Source organism: Eubalaena glacialis, chromosome 11 (assembly GCF_028564815.1).
Source record: "Eubalaena glacialis isolate mEubGla1 chromosome 11, mEubGla1.1.hap2.+ XY, whole genome shotgun sequence".
Classification (NCBI taxonomy): Eukaryota; Metazoa; Chordata; class Mammalia; order Artiodactyla; family Balaenidae; genus Eubalaena; species Eubalaena glacialis.
The window spans coordinates 111,549,639-111,577,636 of NC_083726.1; the positions used below are offsets into that span (position 1 = coordinate 111,549,639).

The 27,998-nt window shown below is 49.4% G+C and overlaps 1 protein-coding gene across 1 annotated transcript in view; it reads left to right on the forward strand.

Moving 5' to 3' along the window:
• Positions 1-27,998, forward strand: part of ANO2 (anoctamin 2) — a 347,350-nt gene that overhangs the window by 154,076 nt on the left and 165,276 nt on the right. The window contains exons 11-14 of the mRNA XM_061206693.1: positions 8,530-8,664; positions 14,930-15,090; positions 20,012-20,094; positions 26,116-26,220. Of these exons, the coding sequence (XP_061062676.1) occupies positions 8,530-8,664; positions 14,930-15,090; positions 20,012-20,094; positions 26,116-26,220 (484 nt within the window). The remainder of the gene's footprint in view (positions 1-8,529; positions 8,665-14,929; positions 15,091-20,011; positions 20,095-26,115; positions 26,221-27,998) is intronic.

The window sequence follows — 27,998 nt, forward strand, 5'->3', positions numbered from 1 at the left end:
CCTGGATGTCTGTTTCCTTTCCCAGATTAGGGGAGCTTTCAGCTATTGTGTCTTAAATATGTTCTCTGCCCCTTTCTCTTTTCTCCTCCTGGAACCCCTATAATATGAATGTTAGAACACTTCACGTTGTCCCAGAGGTCTCTTAAACTGTCCTCATTTCTTTATCTCCTTTCTTCTTTTCAGCCAGAGTGATTTTCATAAGTCTTTTTTCCAGTTCACTGACCCATTCCTCTGTATCTTCTAGTCTACTGTTGATTCCTTCTAATGTATTTTTCATTTCACTTATTGTGTTCTTTATGTCTGTTTGGTTCTTCTTTATATTGTCTAACTCTTTGTTAAACTTCTCTCACTCTGTTCATCCTGTCTTCTCCCAAGTTCTTTAAACATCTTTACAATCATTACTTTGTTCTTTTTATATGGTAGATTGATTATCTCCTCTTCACTTAGTTCTTCTTCTAGGGTTTTATCTTGTTCTTTCATTTGGAGTATACTTCTCTGTTGCCTCATTTTGCCTCATTTGCCGTTTTTATTTCTGTGTATGTGGTACGTTGGTTATGTTTCCCAACCTTGGAGAAGTGGCCTTTTGTAAGGGAGGTCCTGTGTGTCCCAGCAGTGCACTCCCCTCTGGTCACCAGAGATATATGCTCTAGGGGTGCCCCTTACGTGGGCTGTGTGGATCCTTCTGTTGTGGTGGGCTGACTACTGTGGGTGGTCTGGTAGGCGTGACCCCCCCCCAGTCCAGTTGGTTGCCAGGCCATGCCTTGTATGGAAGCTGCTGGCTGCTGACGGGCAGGGCTCAGTCACAAGGTGGCTGGCAGCTGAGCCTGGGAGGGTCCTGGGTCTAGTGCTGGCCTGCTTGTGGGTGGGGATGTGTTCGGGGTGGGTCGGTTGTGGGGTTGGAGGTCCTGGATCTAGTGCTGACCTGCCAGTGGGTGTGGCTGGCTCTTAACACCCGAGAAGAACTGGCTAACTTCAGGTTCTGGGGTGTCTTAAAGCTGGTTTTGGCCTGCTGGTGAGTGGGGCTGGATCCTGGGCTGGCTGGCTGAGGGGTTCAGGGTATCTTGGAGCTGATGTCAGCCTGCTGGTGGGTGGGGCCAGGGACCAAGGTGTCCCAGAGCTAGAGCTGGTCCTCTGGTGGTCAGAGCCAGGTCCGGAGGTCTCTAGCTACAGGGCCATGGGGGACCCAGGGCTGATGTTGGCCCATTGGTGGGCAGGGCTTGTGGGCAGGGCTGGTTCCTGACACATCAGGCTGTGGAATCCAGAGTGTCCCAGAACTTGTGTTGGTCCCCTGATGGGTTTGGCCAGATCCCTGGGTGGCTGGCTTGAGGGGCCCAAGGTGCCAGTCTGCTGGTGAGTGGGCTGGGTCCTGACATGGTGGGCTTTAGGACTGCGGTGGTCCTGGGGCTGGTGGGTGAGGCCAGATTGGGGCTAGTGCTGGCCCACTGGTGGGTGGTACCAGGTCCTGGGGTCTCTGGCCGCAGAGCCCAGGGGTGCTGGAGCTGGTGTGGGCTAGCTGGTGTGCAGGACTGAAGCCCAGAGGGTCCCAAGGCTAGTGCCAGCTCACTGGTGGGCAGAACCAGGTCTTGGAGGCTCTGGCTGCAGAGCCCTGGGTGTCCTGGGGCTTGTGCTAGGGCACTGGTGTGTGGGGCTGGGTCCTGGGACCCTTATGGGGTAGGGCTAGGTCCTGGGACCCTTGTGGGGTAGGGCTAGGTCTTGGGGCAGGTGTAGTCTCAGGAGGTCTTAAGGCAGCCAGCCTGCTGGTGGGTGGGACCGTGTCCCTGTTCAGCTGGTTGCTTCGCTTGTCCTGAGGCGTCCCAGTACCGATGCCAGCAGGTTGGTGGGGAGGGCCAGGTCCTGGCCCTAATAAGCTAGAGGGAGGATTCCATAATGGCGCTCGCCAGTTCTAGTGTTCTCGTGATAGAAGGAGCTCCCAAGATGGGCTGCCGCCAGTGTCTCTGCCCCCAGGGTGAGCTCCAGTCACCTCCTGCCTCTCCAGGAGGCTCTCCAAGATCAGCAGGTGGGTCTGGCCCAGGCTCCTTTCAAATTACTGCTTCTGCCGTGGGGTCCTGGAGTGCGTGAGGTTTTGTGTGCATCCTTTAAGAGTGGAGTCTGTGTTTCCCACAGCCCTCTGGCTCTCCTGGAGGTAAGCCTTGGTGGCCTTCAAAGCCAAACATTCTGGGGGCTTGTCTTCCCAGGGCAGGACCCCCAGGCTGGGGAGCCTGATGTGGGGCTTGGACCCCTCACTCCTCATGGAGAACCTCTGCAGTTGTCATTTTCCTCCTGTTTGTGGGTTGCCTACCTGGGGCGGGGGGGTGGTGGATTGGACTATACGGGGTCTCGGCCCCTCCTGCCCATGTCATTGTGGTTCCTTCTTTATATCTTTAGTTGCTGATGATCTTTTCTGCTAGATTCTGGTCTTTCTCATCAGTAGTTGCTCTGTGAATTGTTGTAATTTTTGTGTGCTCCTGGGAGGAGGTGAACTCAGGGTCTTCCTACCCTGTCATCTTGGCCATGTCCTCTGACAGTCTAACTCTCAATAAATGAAAAGCCAATTGGGTATAATTGGATATAATAGCTCCCCCTCCTCTATCACTGATTTTGGTAATGAGAATATCTTTCTATATCATATAATAATTTTGATCAGTTGTATAAAATATATGGATCTGTGTGAATATCACGTAGAGGCAATTGAATTCTTTCTTGCCATTTTTAGGCTCTGCATTAACACGTTATATTTCACCATCAGTGTTCCTTATGTTTCCATCTTTATTTGAAGATTGGTTGTGGGTAAAGAATAAACAATATTTAAGAATGAAAATGAAAACAATGTAAAATGGCTAAAACTACTAGGTGATAAATGGCTGGGGGACTAGGTGTGAGCATGTGCCTCTAATCACCATGTGATGTGTTCTTGGAAGCTCTCACGCTGCTCATTAATAAACAGAAAATGTCTAAATAATTATTTTATGTATTGCTTTTTTACAAATGGAAATTGGAACAGATGCCATCACTGCCTTTTTTTGATGTGAATGAGCTTCTGGAGGTCATAGGGTTTTGTAAACCAGTGAGAGGAGAATTCCACTTTAGTTGATCCTTAGGGTCCCTTTCAGTATTTTATTCAAATCCTAGAAAATAAATCATAATACTTTGTAAACTGGGAGGCTCAAGTCTGCATTGTCCTCTACTGTGTTACCCAAGAGTTACACATCAGGGGTAAAGTGCAGGCTTGAAATCAGGCCTCTCTGAGTTGGAGTCTGGATTCTTCTCTCGTTAGCTGTGCGACTTTACACAAGTTTCTCAATTTCTCTGAGCTGTGCTCAGCTTACGCAAAGAAGAAGGACAGCCCCAGTAACCACCTAATAGGGTTATTGTCAGGACTTAGCATCCATTAAACAAATGCTTATTAAGCTACTGCTATGTGCCAGGCACATTCTAGGGACTAAGGGAACAATGGTCTGCCCTCATGAAGCTTACATTCTAGCAGTGGAGATGGATTAAAAACACAAATTTAGAAAAAATGTTAACGTTAAGTGTTACGAATAAAAATGCAGCAAGAGGAGAGGTTAGGCGCCCTTTGGGATGGGGTGAACCCAGGAGGCCTTTCTGAGGAGGCGACGCTGGAGCAGAAACTGAGGAAGTGAGGACATGAATGTGAAAGTGTGAGGACGGGGTTCCAGGCAGAGGGCACAGCCACAGCAAAGGCCCTGAGGTGCAAGCAGATGGGGTGTGTTTGAGCGACAGTAAGGATCCGTGAGCTGGAACCAAGCCACAGAGGGGGACAGCAGGAGAAACCGAAGCAGGATTTGTTTCAAGGCGGTCAGAGGTCTGGTGCCAGAACAAATAGGACCTTGTAGGTCATGAAAACAATTTTGGGTTTCATTGTACATGTGATATAAAGTCCTAAAACCATCTCAAGAAGAGGAATGCACAAATCCGACAGATTTCTAAAAGGATTCTTCTGGCTTCTGTGTAGCAAAGAGATTTCAGGGGCACGGGTGGAAGTGACCCGGGTGAGGGATGACAGCGGTTGGTCCAGGGTGTGAGTGATGGAGAGGGGGAGGCGTGGTTGGATTTGGTGCATTTTTGAAAGTAGCGTCTATAGGATTGGATGTGGATTGTGATAAACAGACTCAACAATGATTACTTCCGTGTCTTTGTCCAGAGCATCTGGATTGGGGTTCTGCACACTTAAATTCGGAAGATGGGGGAGGGCAATTTAAGTGTGTCAGGGGTGGCAGAGAAACCCAGAGTTCCACCTTGGCATCGTTGACCTCGAGCCATCCATTGGGAAATGCCAAGTAGGCTGGTGGAATCGTGAGATTGGAAACCAACAACGTGGAAAAACACAAATACTTTGCTTTTCCCTGGTTCCATCCCATGAACTGGGGATAAATCTGATAACTGGGAAATGAGCTTTTCTTAACTGTTTTAGGGTCATTGGGAATCTACAGCCATTGCTGTTAACTCTTATCTTATAAGATGTTGTTCTTTGCTTTGCGATGTGGTGTGGTAGTTAAGAGCGGGGGCTTTTGGACTTTAACAGATGAGAGTTTTTGGATTGTCTGCAACCTAATGGCTTCACCAAGGTATTCCATCTTTACGTTTGCATTTGCTCATTTATTAGATGGGGCTATAATGCCTGTTTCTAGGACTGCCATGTAGGCTTGTGAATTTCGTGCCTTGCCCATGGGTCCCTGGCTGAGGGGGCTTGTGGAGCCTGAAATCCCGACCACGCTCTGCTCCCCAAGCCTCATACCTCTATGTAGGGCCGTGCATTCCCAGAGGAAGGAACCTTTTCATTCATCCAAGGACTCCATTTGCTTGCCAAGCCCTGTATCCTTTCACAGGATTCTTGTGAGGATCATTAGAGATAATGCACCCAAAGCGTTAGGCAGAGCCCCTGGGACGAAGCTATTTTATTTTATTTTGGGATGGGGAGGCATGGCTACCACCCACCCACTGAAGGAAACACACAAAGCAGTAGAAAGACTCGGGTCAGAACATGCCTTTAGTGTTTCTCCTGGATTCTGAAGACGATCCTGCCGAGGCTTTGGTTTCTGGAAGCTTGATTTCTTCCTGCCTCGTTTCTCTTGCTTTAACTTACTTTCTCAGCTTTGACTTCTCGTCTGCCTGGCTTTTCCACCTGCCACTTGCACCTCCCTTCTCTAGTTGCCCCTGGACCGGATGCCCCGCACATCTGGCCCCTGGCCCTCTTGGGTCTTTGGTCCTGTTTGCCCCTCTGAACACATCTGCTATGTGCAGGGCCTGGGATGGACCACGTCAGCCCTGCCGATTCTGGCCCCTGGTCCTGGTCCTGCATCCCATCAGCCTGGCCCCGCAGATCCTCTTGCTTTGTAGCCTGTTCTTTATTTGGAGGCCTTTTAAACGAGAGGACTTGGCAGGGGAGAGGGAGGCACTTGACAGAAGTCTCACAGGAGAGTGTTAAAGACTTAGGGTGCTCTGATTCCCAGGAGTACCTTTTTCCCTCTGGAACTTCAGAGCAGCTCCCATCCCGTTCGCTGGCGTCTGTGTTGTCTCCTAATGTTAGGACTCGAGCTAAGCCTGATTTTCACAGCCCTGCCAGCCTGAGCCCAGCCCCTTTTCATTGTACTTTCTGAATTTGCCCCATATTAGCAAAATTTTCTTTCCAGAAGGGGGCCTTCTCTTGGCCTCCCTGGGACGGCTAAGAACTCAGAGTCTCCTGGCCTCCGATGGTTGATCAGAGGAGCCAGCGGCTGTGTCTGCTGGCTTGTGCCCCGCAGACGCAGATGCAGCCCGGTTCCTGCTGTCAGCTCTGTCAGAGGGGTGACAATCCAGCTGTTCTTCCCAACCACACACAGGGCTGGGTTCGGGCCCTGGATTGTCAGGCCGATGATGAGAAGGCAGACTTTGGGAGGCAGGTTGAGGGAGAGTCCTGGGGAACCTGCCATCCTGTGACTGCGGCGTGGGGATCCTTTCTCACGGGCACGTCTGTACTCACTGCACAGAAGGACCATGTGCCGCAGGTCCTGGGATGGTGGGTCCTGGGGAAAGAAACTGATCAACACCATTCTTTAGCAAATATATCTGCCCCCCCAGAGTGTGGAAATCCCTTTGATATAGATTCTCTTCTTGGGTTTCTTTTCCAGCAGCCTTTCTGCCACCCCCTCTCCCCACCCCGGGGCAGGTAAGGGGGAGGCACATACTCTCTAGGAATGGGGTGGGAGTGGGGCTGGAGGGGATAAGACACGGGGGAAGTCCCATCATCCAGGAAGGGAAAATACGCTTTTCCAATGAGGGGAGGTTGTTATAAGGAGAGAAGAACAAGCGCACAGAAGGGTAGGAGTCAAGAGGTCATTCTTCTGGCCCCTCCCTATCTTGGGGTCAAGCACTCCGGATTAGGAGCGGGAGTAGAGGCGAGAGGAATGGAGACACTTAGATATTCGGGGTGAATCCTAGTGTTCAGTGTTTTCACCTCATCTTAGGGTGTAGCCTTAGGAAACAGGTCCTATAGAGAAGCCCAGAGCCCAGCCTCACGCCAGCGCATCCTGGTGCTGCCCGGGGCAGCTGACTGGGAACAGCCGAGGGAGGCGTCTAGGTACGTGGGCCTGAAATAGCGTCCCCTACAGCCCACAGCCCGCAAATAGGGCCTGGAGGGTCCAGAGGTTCTCATGGCCCGGCCGACCTGAGGAGGCGCAGGGGCTGGGACCAGGAAGAGGCAGCTCGAGCCGTAGGTGTCTGCTGGATGCCCCCGTAGGACCCTGCTGGCCTGGGGGCCCACCCAGCCCAGCTCAGCTCTGAGCAGCAGAGACCAGCACGGGGCTCCGAGGTCGAGCCCAGGACATTCCGGGGGACAGCCTTCCCCAGAAGCTGCCTCCCTGCCCCCATGGTAAGGATGCACACACGTCCTCCTCGCCTAGATGCTGCCTTATAAAGGGGCTGGTGGGGGAGACTCATTGTGCTGGAAGAGACCGTTCTGATGGGAGCTTGGACCTTGAATTGAGTGAATATTTAAGCCAGAGACTTTTAAAAAACCTGAAAAGACCCAGTGACCTTGAACCGTTTTGCACATCTGAATCCAGCCTTAATCCTAACACTAATTTTTTTTTTTTTTTTTTTTAAGGAACAAACCTTTTTTTTTTTTTAAAATTAATTAATTTGTTTTTGGCTGTGTTGGGTCTTTGTTTCTGTGCGAGGGCTTTCTCTAGTTGCGGCAAGTGGGGGCCACTCTTCATCGCGGTGCGCGGGCCTCTCACTATCGTGGCCTCTCTTGTTGCGGAGCACAGGCTCCAGACGCACAGGCTCAGTAGCTGTGGCACACGGGCTTAGCCGCTCTGCGGCATGTGGGATCTTCCCGGACCAGGGCTCGAACCCGTGTCCCCTGCATTGGCAGGCAGATTCTCAACCACTGCGCCACCAGGGAAGCCTCCTCACTCACTTTTATGGTGACTGCCTTTCCTTCCCATGCTCTGCCAAACACGAAACTGCCATGTGTGCCATCTTGCCTTGAAGGAGCTTGTCGTTTTTTAAAAAATTCAGCTCACCTGGTTACCTTGCAACGTCCACTCCCTGACGGGCTCACGAAAAGTTCTGATGTAACAGATTTTTGTTGTTAGGGTGGAAGCTACATTTCCTGGCAGTGTCTTCATCCTAAATGGAAAAAGCGTTCTGGTGGTGGATACACAGATTTTATTTGTTCCCCTTATTCTCTAGTCCTTCCATCAATGGGTGGGCTGGGTTCCCATTTCCCTCCTGTGGTTTATATCAGAGGCTCGTGAGAAATAGAATATACGTCTCCTCTGTGGGTTGTATTTTTCTCATCAGGCATCCATAATCAATATTCATCTAAGGGAAAAGGAAAACCCCTTTTTAGAGGCTTTATGTGGTCATTTACTAACTTTATGAAGTGGGGAACAAAAAGGTATGGGTTAGTACCTTTTCTTTTTAAAAGAAATCATTTTTTATTATAAAAGTAATTCATGAACAAAATAGAGAGTTAAAAAATGCAGAAAGATTAAAAAAAAAAAAGAAATAAAAACCACCCATTATCCCATCAGCTAAAGAAACCATGACTCATATTTTATCGAATTTCTCCCTGTCATTTTTCTATGAGTGTATCTATGTTGGTTTGTATATATCAGTATACATGCCCCCAAATTTGTGTGTTTTGTTTAAATAAGCTAGTTTCAAAAAGGTGTGTTTTTCTGTGGGTTGAGTATTATGGCACTCATGAAATGCCAATATGTTATTCATGTTTGTCTGGTAAAGATGCCAAAATGTATGGCATGTTTTTCAGTTTGCTGTTAGGGCTGGATTCCTTCTTGCAGCTACTTTACACGAACAGCCAGGACAGGTGTGTATATGTGATTCTAATGGAATGTGATTCACTTCAGAAAAGACCAGTTGTTGATTCCTTGTGCTGAGGTCCCCTCTTCCCCATGTAACTTTTGTCCCTTTCCATTTTTTTCAACCCATCCTCAGGTTTAGAGCAAACAGAAAGAAGGAAACTCTATGATCTTCTCAGTATGTTTTATTTTCTTCCTTTTCCAGAAAGTATTTTGGAGAAAAAATTGGACTGTACTTTGCCTGGCTGGGATTATATACATCCTTCCTCATCCCGTCATCTGTCATCGGGGTCATCGTGTTTCTTTATGGATGTGCAACGATCAAAGAAGATATTCCCAGGTGAGTTGGTTTTAACGGAAAAGGCTCAGTTCCCACCTGTCAGTCGTTTGGAATTTCACCCCAGTGGCAAGTACATTGTACATTTCAGACACCTCCTTCCAAAGCCTCACCCTCTGTCCTTCTTCCTGCTTTCCTTACCACACAGCAGGTCACTTGTCACTTCCCTCTTGAGAGGTCTGGGAGCAACAGATTCTGGGAACAGCTCAGAGCCACGCTGGGTGTGGCCACTTCCTTTCCTGGTCAAGCTCTTCTCCAGGACCAGGGTCTGATAACTGATGAAAAAGAAATCATGCCTGAGAAAAGCTTTTTTTCCCCTCAATTTCATGACTTTTTCCCTTTGGTTTCCCAGATGACCCAAGGCAGGAAGTGTTGAGTGGTATTGGATAGAGATGGCATCTATGTGGTCAAACGCTGCTGGGATAAAATGCAGTGAGGCTGTCTGAAGAAGCAGGCAGCTCTGGAGCTGACGAAGCCTCACCTCTGGCTCAGGATGTCAGAGACTGCAGGAGGTGACAGGCCCTGTAGCGGGGCTCTTGGGGATCCAAGACATGGAACAAAGGCTGATCCTGATGGAGAAGAGAGATCCTACAAAGAAAATAGGGACTTAAAAAGAGCATCCTTTAGGACTGAATGTGTTACATAGTAGATATGTGACTGGGTACCTCACTCCCTGACTCTTGGTTTCCTTGGCTGTGAAATGGTCATAATAACACCTACTTCATGGTGGTGTTGTGAGGACTAAAGTAGACAGCGTCTGGCACACAGCAAAGTATTAATAAATTACTGTTGAATGAATCAACATATGTGGAAATAGAGTTTGAGACACTTAGCCAATATTTAGATTTTAAATCTCTTGCCATCTCCAGAACTGGCTTTGCAAACTGAAGCATTCTTTATGCCTTTTACTTTTTTTTTTTTTTTTGGCCATGCCTCGAGCCATGCGGGATCTTAGTTCCCCGACCAGGGATTGAACCCAGGCCACCTGCAGTGGAAGCAGGGAGTCTTAACCACTGGACTACCAGGGAATTCCCTCATTTGTGTATTTTAATACTCTTTCAGTTGCAAGTGATAGAAATGCATATGAACTAACGTACGCAAAAAAACGGAATTTATCCTCAGGGTTTCGGGGGGCCCTCAGGGGACCCAGTGGCAGGCACGTGGCTAGCCCAAGGGACTATGGAAATAGCGACTCCTTCTGTTTACAGCCTGTCTCTGATTCTTTCTAGTATTTATTTGTTTCACTGCAGAGTTTCTCCATTGGATGTAAACACTGCTGCTTGTAGCTCATGGGTGTCATACCTTAGAGCTTTATACTCGATTGGTCCCAAGTGAAAAAGTCCTGTTGACTCCTTTTGGCTTAGGTAGAGGCTCTGGGTCAGCCAGTCGTGGCTTTGGGGCAGGATGACACTGTGCCAGCAGGGATGCTCTCTCAGTAGCCCGGGCTATGGGGACACTGGGCAGCCTGCAGGTGTCCACGACAGTTGGGGGTAGGGATGGGGGAAGTCGGGGCCACCCTGAAGAAATGGGCAAGAGCTGTGCTCTTTGAGGAAAGCGTATCCACCAGTGGCAGGAACCAGGTGATCTTCCATTATGTCACTCTATAGAAAAGCTCTTGCAAATTAGGGACACTGGAGATGGCCGTGTCAGTAGTTAGAATAAAGCTCAATACCTCGGTATGTGAGACAAGGGTTTGGATATGTTTGTGTATAAAAACTCTGGTGTCATCCTTTCAGGGTTTGGGACTGGCATTCTGGGACCTTTGTCACAAGAGCTATGTTTTCTGGGCTCTGCCTTCCGCAGCACGAGGGAAGAACGAATACTTACCAAATTCCTGGTCTTAGTTGTACCAGGCATGGTGCTAGGTGGTTTCTGTGTGCTGTTTCTTTGATCCTGTAGAGATCAGTGTTGTCAACAATAGGTATTCTCACCTCAGAGAGACAGAGACATGGATGCTACCTGAGGTCACTTGTCCAACTTCAGCAATTAATAATTGTCAGGGTGGGATTTGAGTTCCACCTGCTCCAAGGTCTTTGCTTTTTCCAGTAAGTGGTGCAGTCTTCCTGAGGGCTCTTACCCTCCTCTGCAGCCCAGGTGCTCCAACTGGCCCTACCTGGTTCAGTCTCAGAAAAAAACGGCTCAGTTGCCCAGTTGTGATCCCAGGGGAGCTGGGCCGCAGGTTGATCCCAGCTGAGGACTCCATACCATGCACCTCGAACCAACTCAGCGCGGCGGGTAGGGCATCTGTGTGCTGGTTTACATCAGGACTTAGAACTTGTGCCCTGGTTCTCCACACAGGAATGCATGTGACAGTGACCACTGCGGCTGGAAATGACCATGGTCTACACAAGCTGCAAAGTCATTTATCTGTGCACATGCATGGACACTCATATATGTGCAGGTTTAGGTGCATGTAATATGTGATCATTATCATTGCAGACATCCTGGAGTGTGTGACGTTTTACAAACTGTGGATAGCAGCCCATTAATGGATTATAGAATCAATTTAATCATTACCTTTTAAATGAACTAGAATAAGGTAGGACAGAGTAGAATGAAATATAATATTAGTAGTCATCACGAGAAGGAAGTATCAGAATTGTTTCATGACAGTTAATTTAGTGATATAAGTGTTTTTGTAGGGAGCGGGTACGTGTATACTCGCATTACTGGAATCTGTGGTAAATTTTTTTTAAACTGTTTTTTAACTTTCTATAACAAAAAAGTTTGAAATTGGCTGTTACAAAATTTGAAATTTTGGTTGCCAGTTTTGCAGAGTCAGATGTGGCAAATCAGGAAGGTGTAAATAGAAAAACTTAAGCATACTATGAAGAAGTTTTTGAGAACTGCTCCTTAATCATAATTGTATGTCTATCAAAAGTCCAAGCTCTACACCTGACGAAAACTCACAAACTACCAATCCTCATCAACAGAGGAATAGCCTGTAAGTCCCAATACTGAATCCAAACGAATTCGTACTCTTCTAGGGTCTGTGTCTATCAGCCACTCCTAAGCATGATTAAAAACTTGCACTCTTCCTGGGATTATTTTAAAGGTTTCTAATTTTGGCATTAAGCCTGGAATTTAGTATCTGTGTATCACTTTAAAAAATGCTTTATTTTGAAAACAATGTAGATTCACAGGAGGTGGTAAAGATAGTGCAGAGGGCCCAGGGTACCCTTCATCCAGTTTCCGCCAGTGATTATGTCTTATATAACTACAGTACAGTATCAAAACCAGAAAATTTACATCATGTGGAACTTTAAATGATACCTTTTATCGCCAAGGACTTTGATATGTGAGACACAAGCGTCACTTGTAAATAATAATTCCATATGTGCACGATACATCTATAGAACCTTCCTTGACTTAGCAAGGGGTTGGTTGCGTTTGTTCTCCATTTGCTTACACGCATAGGAAAGACTGGAGCATTTTTTTAAAGCTGATTAATCTAAACCATATTTTCAAAAATTGGTTAGTTTAGATCTGAGACCTTAATAGCAGATGTTCTGTCTGAATTGCCTGAATATTTGCCTCCCTTTGTGGCTAGTACAGCCCTGTGTCACCTGACCTGTGAGCAGTGGGTCACTCATTGAGAACACCACCCACTCTGGACTCTTGGTTCACCTGATGGTCAGCCCATTCATCAGCCTTCTGCTTCGTAGAGAAAATGATAGATTGAAGAAACACACCATTGCATTTATAGCCACTGTTACTTCGAGCTAGGAATCTGTGGTTAATGCAGCTAGTGAATGACCCAGACCTGACTTCAATTCTGGGGGAGCTTCCCCCATCTTTCAGCTTGTCTAGAGGCAGCCTCTTTCAGAGACTACAAAGTCCTTTTAATGTCATCCTAAGGCAGAATTTCTCCAGAATTCTGTTCAAATTGCTTGCATCAAAAAACCCAAAAGATGAAACAAAAAACCCCAACCCAATACACATAGAGCATTCTGACTTCAAACTTAAAAGAGGTGAGGAGTATCCATGTACCATGGCTGCCATTTTGTACAAATGATTGACAGTTGACTGCATTCTAATTTTAAAACCAATAATGTACACAGCCCTTAAGTTTCAAAGTGCGCCAGGTTGGTGGCTAATACTTTTTTACTCCTGACCTTTTAGCAGTGACTAGTTTTGATTGAGATTAGGTGTTCTAGGATTCCCGCCCCCCCCTTCTATGTGTAAAAAAAAAAACCCTCCGCAGCAAAGATATGAGAAGAACTCATGTCTTCTCAGAAATGGCTTAGAAGCAAAGCTCTTTACTAGACTTTGTGCAGACCCACTGTTTTCCACGTGAGTCTGTTTTCTAAGAGGTACTCTCCTCTCCCAAAGCAGCAACTCCTCCACCAGGCAGCCAACACGTGTCTGACCCAGAAGACTTAAAATAAACCTTACTCTCCGGCTACCAACAAGCGCATGCCCAGGTGAAGCTAGCACGGCTGAACTTACTATTAAGAAATTACTATCCAATATTGTCGATGGGAGCGAGTCGCCGCTGTTGACACTTGCCAATGGAGAGCTTAGCGGCAAGTCAGTGGAGGGACTGGGATTTATCCTCGGAGACCTAGAGTTTCCATTCTCTCACACAGAAGGCCTTCCCTGCCGTGGCTCATTAAAAACAAGCCTGAAAGCTGGGACTTGACAGACAGTGACAGCCCTCGGTGAAACCTTTCGACTGCTTAGCGATGGGGAGCTAGACGCAGGCATCCTGCCAGCTTCTGGGTTTCATCTAATCCAGGGCTTCAGCGCCCAGGTACCAGCTCCCTCCGCCGGCAGCGGCCTCCGACTGTACCGTGCTCGGTAGCGCCCTCTGCTGCCTGTTTCCGGAGGAAACCCAGCTGTGGTTTCAGCCTGGGATCCCCTGCGGCCCCATCACTGTGGCTCCAGCTGGTCTGTGAGAACAGCCAGTGCTTCATTTTCATGAAATTGCCAGTTCTCCACCCTTTTCCCCAAAACCGTGAGCTTAGCCATTTACCCATCCCCCAGGGGGAATATTACACACCAGAGTGATGAGTTCATTCATTTTCCTACCAGAATGTAGTGTGGAGGGTTACTGGGGAAGCCAGTTAGGGCCGAGAATACTTCGGTTCTTATTTGCAAGCACTCTGATGAGCCTAAATTTATTGGGTCCAGCTAATCACCTAACGAATGAATGGAATTTCAAATATATTCATGAGTCCTGTAATAGAAATACACTGAAAATAGGTGAGAATATAGGTGATGGTTATTTGACTAGTTCTTCGTTCTCCAAGTATCTTGGAATCTAGACTTTGGAAGAATTTACCTTATTCTTCTGGCCTCCCTCATCCCATTTCATGGTTATGATAATTCTTTTTTTTTTTCTTTTTGCTTTAAAAAAATTTTTTTTTTATTTTTTAGAATTTTTATTGGAGTATAGTTGCTTTACAATGTTGTGTTAGTTTCTGCTGTACAGCAAAGTGAATCAGTTATATGTATACATATATCCCCTCTTTTTTGGATTTCCTTCCCATTTAGGTCACCACAGAGCACTGAGTAGAGTTCCCTGTGCTATACAACAGGTTCTCATTAGTTATCTATTTTATACATAGTATCAATAGTGTATATATGTCAATCCTAATCCCCCAATTCATCCCACCCGCCCTTTCCCCCTTGGTATCCCTACATTTGTTCTCTAGGTCTGTGATAATTCTTATTAAGTTGAGGTTACCAATCCCCTTTCTACAAACGGTCACATGGCTGATGCACTTAGAAATGGGCTTCCAGCCACCTGACTCCATTCTTTTTCACATGGCTTCTCCTTCCAGAGGAAGGAATTGTGTTGGTTCAGCTGCACACTCGTGTTTGTTCCTCTGTGTGACCAGCCTTATTCACTGATGAGACAGTCCATGCTTGAATGAGGACAATGGAATCTAACCTCCGATGGGTGATTTATTCACAGTTGTTGATGCACCCCACCAGCCCCGTAGACTCAGCACATCTTGAATGGACTTTATGTGGCATTGTCCAATGAACAGCATCTCTGATAGATGGTCACTAACTTTCTGTTGGGCCACTTTTAGTGACAGGGGGCTCCATACCTCCAAAGGTAGCCCATTCATTTTTTAAGACAAGATATAAGAATAACACTTCCGAAGGGAAGAATCCAATTCCAACTCTCTAACACACCTCACTGTTGGAGTTGATAAGCTCAACCAGGGATTCGGAAGTGGGAGCTGTTTTGGGGGTGATGGGCTTGGGAAGGGTCCTGCTGGAGCCCCCCTGAACCAGCAGCCTCTGTCTTCTGCAGCAAAGAGATGTGTGACCAACAGAATGCCTTCACCATGTGTCCCCTGTGTGACAAGTCCTGTGACTACTGGAACCTCAGCTCAGCCTGTGGAACGGCGCAGGCCAGCCACCTGTTTGACAACCCTGCCACTGTCATCTTCTCCATCTTCATGGCTCTGTGGGGTAAGTGGTCACCATGAGACTTGCTTCTATGGGCGGGTACCTTTAAATGGGTACAGTGACCAAGCTCTAAAGCCCATATCCTTCAGTTTACTTCCTTAGTATTTGGTTCTTATATCTTAAGAAGCATTTTAGGGACAATAGATTTCTCTCCTTTACTCATACATGTGAATAGAACTAAGAATATCCTCCGTGGCTTTATATATATATATATTTTAAAGAGATACAGTAATGTGAATCTGGTATTAATCTCATGTAGGATTTATTCGGAGATTGAACCCGTGCGTGCTTTGAAAACCCCTAACACACTCATAGGCACCTCCAGGTACATCTCCTAAGACATGGAAAGTCCTAGATGTCATTTGGTGTGACACTCAGAGTGGTGGGGTGACTGCCACAGTCACGGAGTTAGCTGGGGGTAAAGGTGGGCCCAGACCTGGTCTCTTGCCTCCACACTCAGTGCAATTCCCGGGACAAGGCGAGTGTAGACTGCAGAGATTTTACTTAATGCCAGAGGGATGTTTTCAATATTCCCACCAAAGGGATCTGTGAAGGAAGGAACAAATAGTTCCTTCATTTTCCTCCTCCTCCCTTCCCCCCAGAGTCCTGGGGTAATAAACTTTCTCTGGGCCACGTCTATCTGACTATAAACACACGCATGCACACGTGTACACACACACACTTCTGTTCTTACAAACTGGGATAACCTGGAATAACCACCCCGTGGTCACTGAACATGTCTAAGAAGACACACCCACGGGCATTAAGGAAGGGACCAAGGGGATGTGTTGCAGCCCGTTGGGAGTAGCAGCCTGCCTTTCACTCATCTATCCAGTGCGGGCCCTCATCTCTCCCATCGGATGACAGACCGGCAGGGCCAGTGTCCTGCTGCAGAAGCTGCTGGGTTTATCCCTGATTCCAGGGGGCCTGGAGGACACACCAGGACGGGGCCGTGAGTCACACATCCCGCGAGTGAGCAGGAGAGAGGCGAGGTCTGTTCTAGCACCGCTGCCAGAACTCGTCCCAGTGGCCTCTGTCCCCTGCGGGCACCTCTGCGTGGGTGGAGACGGAACCGAGCTGGAAAGATTCCCGCGTGACCAGGCCACCGAGGAAGGTGTCCAGCAGAGACTCTGTTCTCCCAGGGAGAATGACCACTGCCCAGGAATGTGGGCAGTGTCAGCCCACAAAATAGGGGCAGGGAGTCGGAGGACATGGCACTTGTGGCCGTGTAGCTCTGGAACTGTTCACAGGAAGGGTCAGGAGAACAAACTGAAGTTGCAGCTTGTGGCCCAGGCGGTGCCAGGCGGCTCTGTGCCTGCTTCTCAAAAGGCGGCATCTTGTAATCACCCCAAATCCATTTGAACCGATTGGAGCGCAGAATACAGACTCATGCTTTGATAGGCTGCGCGCCTCATTCCCATGAGTCTGTCGGGCAGATGTTACGTGACTGAGCAGCTGACGCTTACTGACTCTGGTCCACAGCCCCTCAAGACCTCCCCCGGGATGCGTGACTCCTTGTCGCGGGGAAACTTGGTTTTCAGCCGAACCTTCCCCCTTTCAAACCCCAGCAACTGCCCCTTTTCTCTCCGCGATGGGTGAATAGATGCCTCCCACCCCTTCTGAGGTCCGAGGCCGTTTCACCACCCCCAGCTGCCCTCGCTTCCTCTCACATAGCAGCAGTGCAGGGAAAGCAAATGCGGTGGGATTGTGTCAGCGCTTCCTGGCTTAGGGTTTGGTTTTGTTATTTTAACAGCCTTGCTGTGTGTTTTATGCGATTGTGTATTTGGTTACAGCAGCCAAGAGCCCCTAGGCGTGGCTGCCTACAAATTACAATTAAAAATAATAGTAATGCCCCTCATTACATGATTATTATGATCAGTGGTACTGTGCTGGGTGGGCCTGGGCCAGGGCCCAAGCCTGCCAGGAAGAAGGCTGGGAGAAGAAGTGATTCTCCACGGAGAGAGAGCGATGGGGCTGCTGGTGGGGCGGGAACAGGGGTCCCTGAGATGGGTCAGCAGGACCCGGGACCAGCGGAGCAGTCAGGCCCAGCTCCTCCAGGCTTCTGGCTTCAAACTCTAGGGAACTTTGGAAAGAGGGTGAAGCCCTATTGAAAAGTAGGGAAGGGAGAAGTAAAGGGACGAGGTTAAGGGCAGTGACTTCAGGGTCAGGCAGTCCTAACGGTGGGTCCCAGTCCCGCCCTGTGCCAGCCAGCGTGACCGGCCCTGTGTCACTGAAGTCAGTCCTCGTAGCCGAGGTGCTGAGGAACCTGGGACGGGGGGTGGTCCTCAACCTTGGAGCTTCACTCTCCTCGTCTCTCAAGCGGGTGAAGTAATACCTGCACCCTAGTGTTCTCGTGACCGTCAGTGGGGCGTGTGTGCAGAGCCCTCCGAGTGGTTCCTGGCCGTGATTCCCACCGGGAGCTGTGAGCTGCTCTCCGTCGTCACGACGGTCCTCCGTGTCCCCGTGACTCCCCCTCGGTGACTCTGTTGCTCCGTCCTCTGTTCCCAGTCTGACTTCTCTCCTTCACGGAGACCTCGGTCTGTGTGCAGAGCCCTCCTCGGCACTGAGGACAGCGCAGGAAAAGGAGGGGCGCACTCCTTGTTCGGAGACCATCCCCAGGCCAAGGCCAGGGTCGGGAGGTGGGGCACCCACCCGACAAAGTCTCAGATCCCAGGGAGAAAAGATACAGATCCGTGTACCACGATGTAGCTAGTAGCCAGCATAGCGCCAAGTGAAACAAATGTAGCTTTAAGTAACCGTACGTTCAGCCAGCAGGTGGGTGTTTGTTTTGCTCAGCCCGGTGCTGTTCCCAGGTGAACAGAAGCAGGTACGAGCCGAAGAAGAGTTTGCGGTCCTGTTACCACGCTGCAGACCTGAGTGGCAGCCGACAGTCTAGTGCGGCAGGTAGTGGAGGGCGCCCAGGCTCTTACCAGGGGTGGTGTAGACAGGTAGGGGTGGCCTCGGGGACTGCCACGCCCCCTCCTCTTCCAGGGCACCAGATCTCAGGGTGTTAGGAGTGCAGAGGAGCGGGCGCCTGGGAGGCTGATCGTGTGGGACTTGGTCAGGAACGGAGGAGGGCAGCACTGGAGCGTAGCGGGGGAGAAGGGACAGTTTGCACAAGCTGGGGATGAAGAGGGCAGCGAGGCGATGCCCTCATCAGCAGTGCGGGTGTGAGGTGTGTGCTGACAAACGGCGGGAATAGATGTGGACAGATGGGCGGGGCCAGATACCCAAGGTCCCTCTATCCAGAGGGAAGAATCCAGACAATAGGGACCCATTGAATGTTCGGGGGTCTGTGTTGGGATCCTCTCTCTCCCTGCCCCTCTGCACTGCCCAGATGCCATTGCTCTTCAAGACTCAGCTCAGGAGGCTTCCCTGGTGGCGCAGTGGTTGAGAATCTGCCTGCCAATGCAGGGGACACGGGTTCGAGCCCTGGTCTGGGAAGATCCCACATGCCGCGGAGCAACTAGGCCCGTGAGCCACAACTACTGAGCCTGCGCGTCTGGAGCCTGTGCTCCGCAACAAGAGAGGCCGCGATAGTGAGAGGCCCGCGCACCGCGATGAAGAGTGGCCCCCGCTTTCCACAACTAGAGAAAGCCCTCGCACAGAAACGAAGACCCAACACAGCCAAAAATAAATAAATTAAAAAAAAAAAAAAAAAAAGAGAGACTCAGTTCAGATGCCCTGGCAGCTGGCACCCTCTCTTCTGCATGCCTACAGCCTTTTATCTGTGTCATTCTTAAGGCCCTGATCACATTACACCTTGTACTGTAGTTATGTAAAATCTCTTCTCATAGACTAAACAACTTGAGAGCAAAATCCACATCGGATTTACCTAATCTTCCTCACGATGTCTAGAACATTGTTTTGTATATTGCAGGTACCTTAGGTCTAGTTTTTTTGTTTTTTGTTTTTTTTTTGGTTGGGAATTCATTCAAGCTTGCTCAAATAATAAGAGATTATAAGAAAGTAAGAAGCAAGCTCATGGATGCAGGAAATTAAATATAGCCAGGCCCCTAGGCAACTGGAGCGGGAGGAGCAATCAGAAACCTCTCTCCTTCTTTCACGTGCTGCATGGTTTGTCGCATTTCTGCTTCTCTTTGTGTCTCTTAGTTTCAGTTTTCAAAAGACAGAATCCGATTGGCCCATGAGTGGGCTCCGGATCAGGTGTCCACTCCTGGCATAAGAAGCCATGGCTGTAGAGCAGAGGGGGCTGGTTCTTTCTGGAGCACGTTGGGCTGCCCTTCAAGGGCTGTGGTTGGAGAAGGCAGGCTAACCAATGTGTCGGGATGGTAGGCATTCAACGAGTATTTGCCAAACAAATGGAAGAATGAATGAATGGCACTTTGGGGCGATGAGCCTTCCAGCTGCATGCGGGATGGGGGGCGGGGACACTGAGACCCTGGACTCAGGTAGAACTACTCGGAGATGCTACATCACCTCAGAATGAGGTGATTTGGGCCCGGAGAAGGGAAGTTGTGCTGGGGACAGAAAGATGGAGAAAAAAACGAGAGTGCTGGGGAAGGTGCAAGAAGAGGGGATGTACAGGGAAGACGAGGTTTGTCCAAAAAGACTACAAACCATCAAACCCTTCCATTCTTACTTCCTTTATCCTTCCGTTCTTCCTTCATTTATTGAGATCAGTGTTTACCCTTTTCTTATAACCTAGAAATAGGGAAAAGGGTGTGTGTGTGTGTGTGTGTGTGTGTGTGTGTGTGTGTGTGTGTGTCTCCCTTTAAATACATCTCTTGGGCTCTCCTGGATGTGGAGTATTTTGAGTTGTCCCAGCTAGAAGTTGGGGTTGGGGAAGGGAATCAATGCTTTAAAGAAAGTCCCTAAATTTGAAATTTGTAAGTTTATCCTCCCTAGGTGAACCCTGAGGGTGCTCAAAATCAATAGAATTTTTTTTCCTTTCTTTTTTAAGCTACCATGTTTCTCGAAAACTGGAAGAGATTACAGATGCGACTGGGCTACTTCTGGGATCTGACTGGCATAGAAGAGGAAGAAGTGAGTTCTCCTTGGGTCTTTGCCTTGCTTTGCCCCTGGAAATAGATTGTCTTGAGTGAAATAACCGCTTACATTCGCCATCATGGCAGCCAGTCACCTGCCGAGTCTCGCTGTGGCCCCTTTCCTAGCTTGGCTCCACGGGCCAAGCCAGGGTTGATAGGCACTGAGGCCAAGAGTTGAAATCCTCTCTCTTCTCTTGAGCTGTAAGACTTTGGACTTGATGGGTAGCCAGATGTCCCTGTGACCCTCTCTGGGAAAAAATGGCATGAGAAGCAAGCCTCGTGGTGACCTCGAGGTCTAACTGAACATTCTTCCACCTCCCGTCTTGTTGGTGCTCGAGAGCGTGAAGCCAGAGAATGTGACCCAGAGCACGGACGTGTCTGGATGCTTCTGTGAGCCTGCTGAGGGTCAGGGGGAGGCATGGGTGCTGAGTCTCAGTTGCCCTGATGCTTATGGAGGAAGAAAGAACCACTGATCCAGTACCCTGTCAGCCAGCAGAGCATGTGTGAAACAGGAGTGTGAGCTAAGGGAAAGGGTAGGTTCTTCCAGAGTCTAGTTGTATGGACAGATGATTTTAAAGGATGAAACAAATTGACCTTCCCTCAGGGCTCCTTTGAGAACTAGGGCCCCCTTTGAGTTCGGCGAGTTGACGATGGCCAGTGTGGGCCCGGCTGCTCAGTTATCTTTTCCCATGCGCTGCCATTGCCTGAACAGCGAACGTGACTATCGGATAGGGGCTCCCGATGCTGTGGGCAATGTCGATGAGATGCTGGGGACAGTGTCCAGAAGGACCAGGAGGTGCCCCCAGTTGCCTGAGTACCATGCGCATATGCTGGCTGAGAAAATATGGCAGCTGCGCGGGGAGCAGACCTCTTCTGTATTCTCCCTCATTCATTGATGTGCCTCTCCTTGGACTCGGGACCTCTGGCGTTGTGACCCTGATGCTTTGTGACCAAGCTAGTGAAATCCCCAGTTTAGTCCTGTTCTCAAGGCTGTGTGGCTCCCTTGTCTGTGATGTGACATCCTCTCTTCTCCTTAAAGCTCCAAGTCGTCAGCTTGCCCTTGAGCAGGTGGGCATTCCACGACCACGGATTGAGTTCACACATTCACTCCATCCCAGTCCTGTGCGTTAAGCAGATACCCAGAGGCTCACAGCATCACGGATTCCGTGGCAAATGAGAGAATGTACATATGAATTCTGACTTCAGAGACGATACACATTAGTTGGGAAGATAAGCAACGGAGAATAATAAAGGCAGTTGCATTTTTTGGGGAAAGATGGCCAAAGTAGCGCTTCCAATGGAAAGAGCTGTCGAAGTTGGACTGTGTGGGTGATTTTGTCCTATTGGTTCGATTTGATTCTGGGGAGAAAGAGAGGAGAGAGGAGAGAGCTGTGGCTGGGTGTGGGGAGGTGGTGGGCGTACAGGTCCTCCTCTCCTACAGCAGGGCCTAGGAGGTCTCCAGGAAAGAGAAGAAGAAGCAGCCTGGCATCCAAGCCTGCGTGGGGACAGAAAGAAGCTAAGTGTGTCTTCTGAGTAGCGCTGAGGAGGCCAGCAGGTCTGCCCGTGAAAGAGGAAGTGTAAACACACACAGAGAAAGGCATCTGTTATGACTCAGTGCCCTTGAAATCTCAGTCCCTGGCAGGAGTGGGATGCTAAGCCATTTTGGTTTTTGCAGCCAGGTTTCCTGTTTCCTGTTTAACCCGATGAGCCATGGTCACTTCCTGGGAGGGGCGTGATTTCAGTAACTCCTGTGCAGGCTGAGAGAGAGGCCTGGCCAAGCCTGGGTTCACCCCCAGCACAAAGAGCTGGTCCTGCTGGGCTCTCTGTGTGAGGTTACTGGGGGCGGGTCAGTTCTGCAGCATCGAGGATGTGCCCCCCGTGTGCAAGCCCAGGGCCAGGCGTGGTTGAGAGGCGGGAGGGCAGCTGCGTCTCTCCTTCCATGTGTTTAGATTTTGGACTCGGTTATTAAGCACGCTTTAAATTGAGTTAAATCTGAACATGACATCAGGCGCCTACTGTGGACCAGGTTTTGGTTTGGGACATGGAACTCCCTCAGGCATAGTCTCTGAGCATCACCAAAGGGTTGCATTCAACTAAGGGGTTGTCTGGTCTCTGAATAATTAGAATACAACGGTGAGTTGGAGAGAAATTCCTTCCAGTCTAAAAAATGTTTTGTTTTGTTTTTTTTTTTAAACCAGGGTTTTGAAGACAGGTTGAATTTTAATGGGCAGCAAAGGGAGGAATGGGTACCCACAGGAGGAAACAGCCGACAGGAGCCTTGATCCAGGGAAGCTCAGGGTGTGGCTCAGAGTCAGGGAGATACCGGGAAGGTCTAGTTGGCTGCAGGGAACAGGGGTTGGGCTGCAGTCGGGGGCAGAGCAACAAATGCAGGCTGGTGGCTAGGCCAGGGAGGGTCCCGATTGCTGGTCTGTATCTCCTTAGGTCATGGGAAGGCATGGAGGGCAGGATTGGAAGGCATTTGTGACTTGCCCTAGGCCTTAAATGAAGTGTTGTGGGCAGATTTAGCCTACATTCAAATGGGGAGCAAGAGGATGGCAGACACCACCTGGGCTTCGGGGAGGAGGTTGCCGGGGTCCTTGAAGGTCACGATGAGAACTTCTTTTCTGTTTTAACCGGATGTTGTCTCCAAGTCTCAGGGATGCTGCCACGGCCAGCTGCCTGTAACCCTCAGACAGCCTTCTTGCCTGTGGTCTTCGCTAGGAAGCAGCCCCTCGGGAGTGGGGGCAGGGTGCTAACTCACAAAGACCAGAGCCACCCACCCTCTGTCCCTCCCGCCTGGGGTGCGCGCACCACGCGGGACGCCGAGGAAAGCAGCAGGGGCGGGGCTCAAAGCGGGGAGAAGGAGAAGGGGGCTGGAGAACCCACCTCCTGGGGCAGCAGCCCCTGGCCCAGGGGCCTCCCTGTGGAACCGGCTGGGATGGCCCGAGAGACCCCTTTGAAGCCCGTCGAAGGAGGCCTGCCAGACCTCAGGAGTCTTCGCTCTGAGATGGGACGGCCTTCAGCTCAGTGGCCTCTCTTGCCCGGTTACCTGCTGCACTCAGGCCCCAGGTGTCCCTGGGGCCCCTCAGAGAGGGTGGTCTTGACACAGACGTCCTCCCATCCCTCTCTCTCCCGCCTCTGTCTACCACGTCAGGCTTAGCTGCCCATAACAGCTTCCTGTCACATAGGACGCAAAATGCCTTGCCTTCCCCCCGGCGCATGGTGGTGTGTTCCTCCTCCCAGCCCTTCCCGCCTCGCGGGCCTGCGCTCTCTCCTGGGCTCCTTCCAGGCTTTGCACTGGCTCTTCCCTCTGCCCGGAAGGCTCCAGTCTCCACCTGCCCTAACCTTTCTTAGCTTTTCCATCCCAGCCTGAACGTTACCCTCCTCCGGCTGGCCTTCCCTCAGTCCCCCTCCTGAAGCAGCCGGCCTGACATTCCTTCTGTAGCTCTTATCCCCACCTGCTGGTTTCTTATTTGTGGGTTTGTTTGCTTACTGTCACCTTCCTCCACTTGGAGATAAGCTCCTTGTTCGTAGCCTCAGAGCCTGAAAAAGAGCTCCCAAGAGCTCGGAACGCAGTAGATGCTTGATAACTCTTTGTTGGAGACATTTGTTGACTGGCTCTCCGGGTTTACCTCTGTAGGTCAGCGAAGGCTGGTCCTGAGCTGGCCTGGGGCCTTCTTTCAGGCCAGCTCCTGAGGGGAGCATCCAGGTGGAAGTAGCTTTGTGAAGTATTTCCCAGAGTCTTGGTGGGAGGGGTTATGTATTTGTGATGATTCGGCATCAGACCCCATCCAGGGAGGCCGTGTTTAAGGCTGGGTATATTGGAGCAACCCTCGCAGGGACCAGATTCTGCTCTGGCCAGGAGCTCATTTGTCCAGGTCCCTGCCTTTGAGGAATCCTGTGACCTCACCCGACCTTCTTGGCTGCGAGCAGCGAGATCCTTGTCTGACCTGCTTCAGTTGGAAAGCAGAGCAGCCTGACACTCTGCTTTGAGAGCCTCGGACTCCTGTCTGTGTGCCAAGAGCTCTCAGCTTGTTCTAAACAGATGAGGAGGGTCTGAACTGGGGCCCAGAGTGCAGTGAAGTGGGCCACAGCCACCACCAGAGGGATGTGAGGACACTCCTCTACGTGATGTCATGTCTTTGGAAAGTCAGGGGCAGGTCAGGAGCATCCTACAGTCAGTAGGGAAGGCCCCTCAGCTCTTTTGCCGAGGATGACAGGATAGACGCAGTTCTCGCTTGAAGGGCTTTAGAATCCAGAGGATGGTACAAAAAGACACGGCTCTAGTTCTGTAGTTAAAATCTTCCATAGGAATAATATAGAAGAAAAGCAACCAAATTTCAGAGGCCATGGAGGAAAATGTCACAGCACATTTCTCCAAGTATTTCTGCAGGAGGTTAATCGTTGGAGGCGAAAGAAGTTTTGTGGGACATGGTGGGTTGAAGAAGATTCAGCGGGTGTCTTTACAGGAGAACTTCTCAGAGCTTTTATCAGGCTCGTTGTGACTCTCAGGTGACACATTGTATGGTATTTTCCAATCTGTTAGACCCTGGAATCCTTTTTTAGCTAAAACCCTCCTGGCACACACATTAGGAAATGCTGCGTTGGAGGATGGATGAAGGGGAGAGACAAAATGAAGTGAACTTCGCAAACGTTTAGAGATTTCTGTGTTCTCCCCATGGTGCCAATTACTGCGAGAAACAAAATAATGGAGACCAGGTAGTGGATTCTTATCTTAGGATCAAAAGATTCCCACATGCAAAACAACTAGGAAATAATAAAAGAAGATTACGTAATCAAGAACTACGTGTCGTGTAAGCTATAAATCTCTAGAATATTTGAGAGGGGGAGATGCCGCCAGCTGTGTTTCAGCAGGCAGAGAAGGTCCCATCTCCGAGGGTGGGACTGCACCGTGGAGCCCGGGTGATGATGGACAGCCTTCACAACTCTGGAGTGGCTCCTCCTCTGTTGTACTGGTTGTTCTTACTAGTCACGTGCATAGTTTGTCCTCTCCAGCATCACGGCATGTCTCGGGAAAGCCAGAGACAGGTCAGGAGCCTAGCTTGTTGGCTTTCAGAATCTCTGAGGCATGAGCAGTGATGAGGGAATGTGTGTCCTCTGTGTCCGCTGGGAGCCAGCTCCGGAATCCTTGCCTGGGAGTTCTCGGAAAATGATGCAGGAATGTGAAGTCCTTACACTGGTAGATATTAGTCCTTGGAAGCTGCAGGGAAGACGCACCAGTGTGGCCAGGTGTACACTGTCAAGTTCTCTTTGAAGTAAGTCATGCGTCTTCCCGCCACAGCATCTGCCTTGATGGGACCGTGGTCTTTCTGATGAGCCAGGCCCTCTTTCCCATGCCTGGTGACTCACTATCCGGGTTTATATTGCTGAGTGTCCCTGTGATATCTCTTGAGCATCAGTGTGCTTGCCAGTGAGTTACTCACCAAGGCTGAATAGGAAACAGGTCCAGGCAAGGGAGTTTTAAGATTCCCTCTGGGCACCTTCAACTTTGATGTTTACTGGCGGCCGTTTTTAGCTTGCAGAAGAATGGCGCAGGGAAGACGTTTGGTCCTTGCCCTAACTCCCAGCTGTGGGGCACATCTGTTTCTCCAGCTGGGATTTGGCTCATTGCAACTTAAAGTTGAGGCCTGAGGATAGAGAGTGGGATGACCAGAGGTAGCCCCGGGCCTTTGGTCCAACTGCTGTGTGCAGCACGGGGCAGCTCTTTGTAGCAGCTCCTAGTTAACGCTTCCTCTCTCCTTTCTCAACACTGGCGCCACCCCCAGGAGCGTGCTCAGGTTTGGTTTTCAGTGTGGTAACAAGTGTTGTGTGTCCCCCTCTCCCGCCACACTGTGTCCCTGGTCTCGACGCCTCGTGGTTGTTTGTAGTGTGGCAGCCCTTGTCCCATAGCATCTGACCCCATGACCTGGCTTACTGTCCTTGTGGTGTCTGGTCATACCCCGCGGGCCGAGGTGGCCCTCCGCCTGTTTACTAACCACTGTGTGACTCTGGGTTTTAGGAGCACTCCCGGCCTGAGTATGAAGCCAAAGTTCGGGAGAAAATGCGGAGGGAGAGCGACAAGTCTCTGGTCCAGAAATTGGGAACCGGTGGGACTGAGGATGAGGTAAGATGCTGGCGTCTGGTGCTTGCCTTCCTTTTTATTTCTTAAGATCCTATTGTCATTTCACTGGGAATGCCTTCGCGGATGGAGACTGGGCTGTGAGAAGGGCTGACAGCGGTGGGACAGGACGGAAAGAGAGCATGACATCTCTCATTGTCCCGTGGGCAGAGGTTGTGGGGAGCAGGCTTCTGCCATGACTTGATTTGTCTCTCCTTCCCGGGTGGTGATGTCTGGATGAAATGGGAGGGCAGGTCGGAAAAGAAAGAAACCGTTTCAGACCTGGGTCCTCTGGACTCTTATCACCTACACATCGAATAGCAATAGCAACCACCGCCAGACCAACCAGCGCAATGACAGCTAACCTTTATTCAGTCCTTGCTGCGGACCAGGCACTGTTCTTAGCGCATTGTATCATTTTATTCTCGAAATAAATTTATGAGGCTGGCGCAATTTTTCTGTAAATGAAAACTAATGAAGAAAGTTATGTCCACAGCTTAAGTCGTTGGCCAGAGGTCACCCAGACGGTGAATGGTGGGTGGATCTGGGATTCCAACCCAGGTGAGTCTCTGACAGTCTGGGCATCTAACCGCTATGCACGGATAAATCAAGAAATGGCCCTTAGGGCTGGCAGAGGCACATCCATGCCTGTATTTGCCTGAGCTGGTCATACACTCTTCCTCACATTTCATTTTCTCTTGGTGGGCCTCCAAAGTACGGAGGTGATTGTGAGTCGTATTTCTGAGTTTTATGGTGGCATTCAGACATCGAAACAGAGCTTCAGGATCTGTGCTGTGATCTGTAAATACTCGCAGTGCCTGTGAGGTGGGGGGCTCCTCTTTGGCACCCCCAGTCTCCTCTGAGTGCCACCCGTTTTTGAAACCAAGAGTGTGTGTGTGTGTGTTGATGTCTTTCCTAATCTGGTTCCTGAAAAAATTCAACGAGATCGACAATCTGTTGTTTTTACACGTGTCTTTTCTCCATCTTGGATTCGAATTAAAATTTCATTTAATTTTACATTCTTTAAGTTGGAACCATTCATGTTAACATGCAAATTTATTCAAGCACCAATACGGAGAATGTGGTGTTTTTAAGCCCAGAATACTAGCTGTCTTTCTTTCTTTCTTTCTTTCTTTTTTTTTTCCTTTAAGAAAGCAGGACTTAGAAGAGAAAGGGGGTGGCTGTCTAAGTTATTATTTCCCTAGAAAAAAGTAAGTCCAAGACCGCCAATTATTTGGGGAAAAAAATGAATTCATTCTTAGGAAAGAGTAATCATCACCACCACCCTCATCAGAAAGCAAACATATTGTGTCCTGTCGGGTTTGGCAATCCTATGCAACCTTCTTTCTCCACCCCAGGGCCATATACAATGGATAATTTTATGGAAATCACATGTAACTTTTAATGACCGCTGCCTCATTTAATTTTAATTCCATAGACGGGAATGCCGAGGAGCTGGAATTGCGTACACTGAGGCTGTGCTTCTGATATAAACACTGCTTGGATATATATGCACGATAGGTCAGATAACTTTCAGGAACCATGAATAATTGAAAAACATCTGAATGCATTATGAATGATACATATGTTTATGTGTTAGCATTCAACATCTATTTTCATTACACTGTTGAGAATGGAAAGCTCAAAGCATCTAATGCCTTATAGGCATTGGGGGGAAAATGACCTTCCCAAATGAGCAGTGTAAGATAAAAATGGCCTGGAATTTGATTGTCAGCGTCCTTCTTGTGTTCCCTCCATCCTGTTAATATTGGAAATGCTTCTGT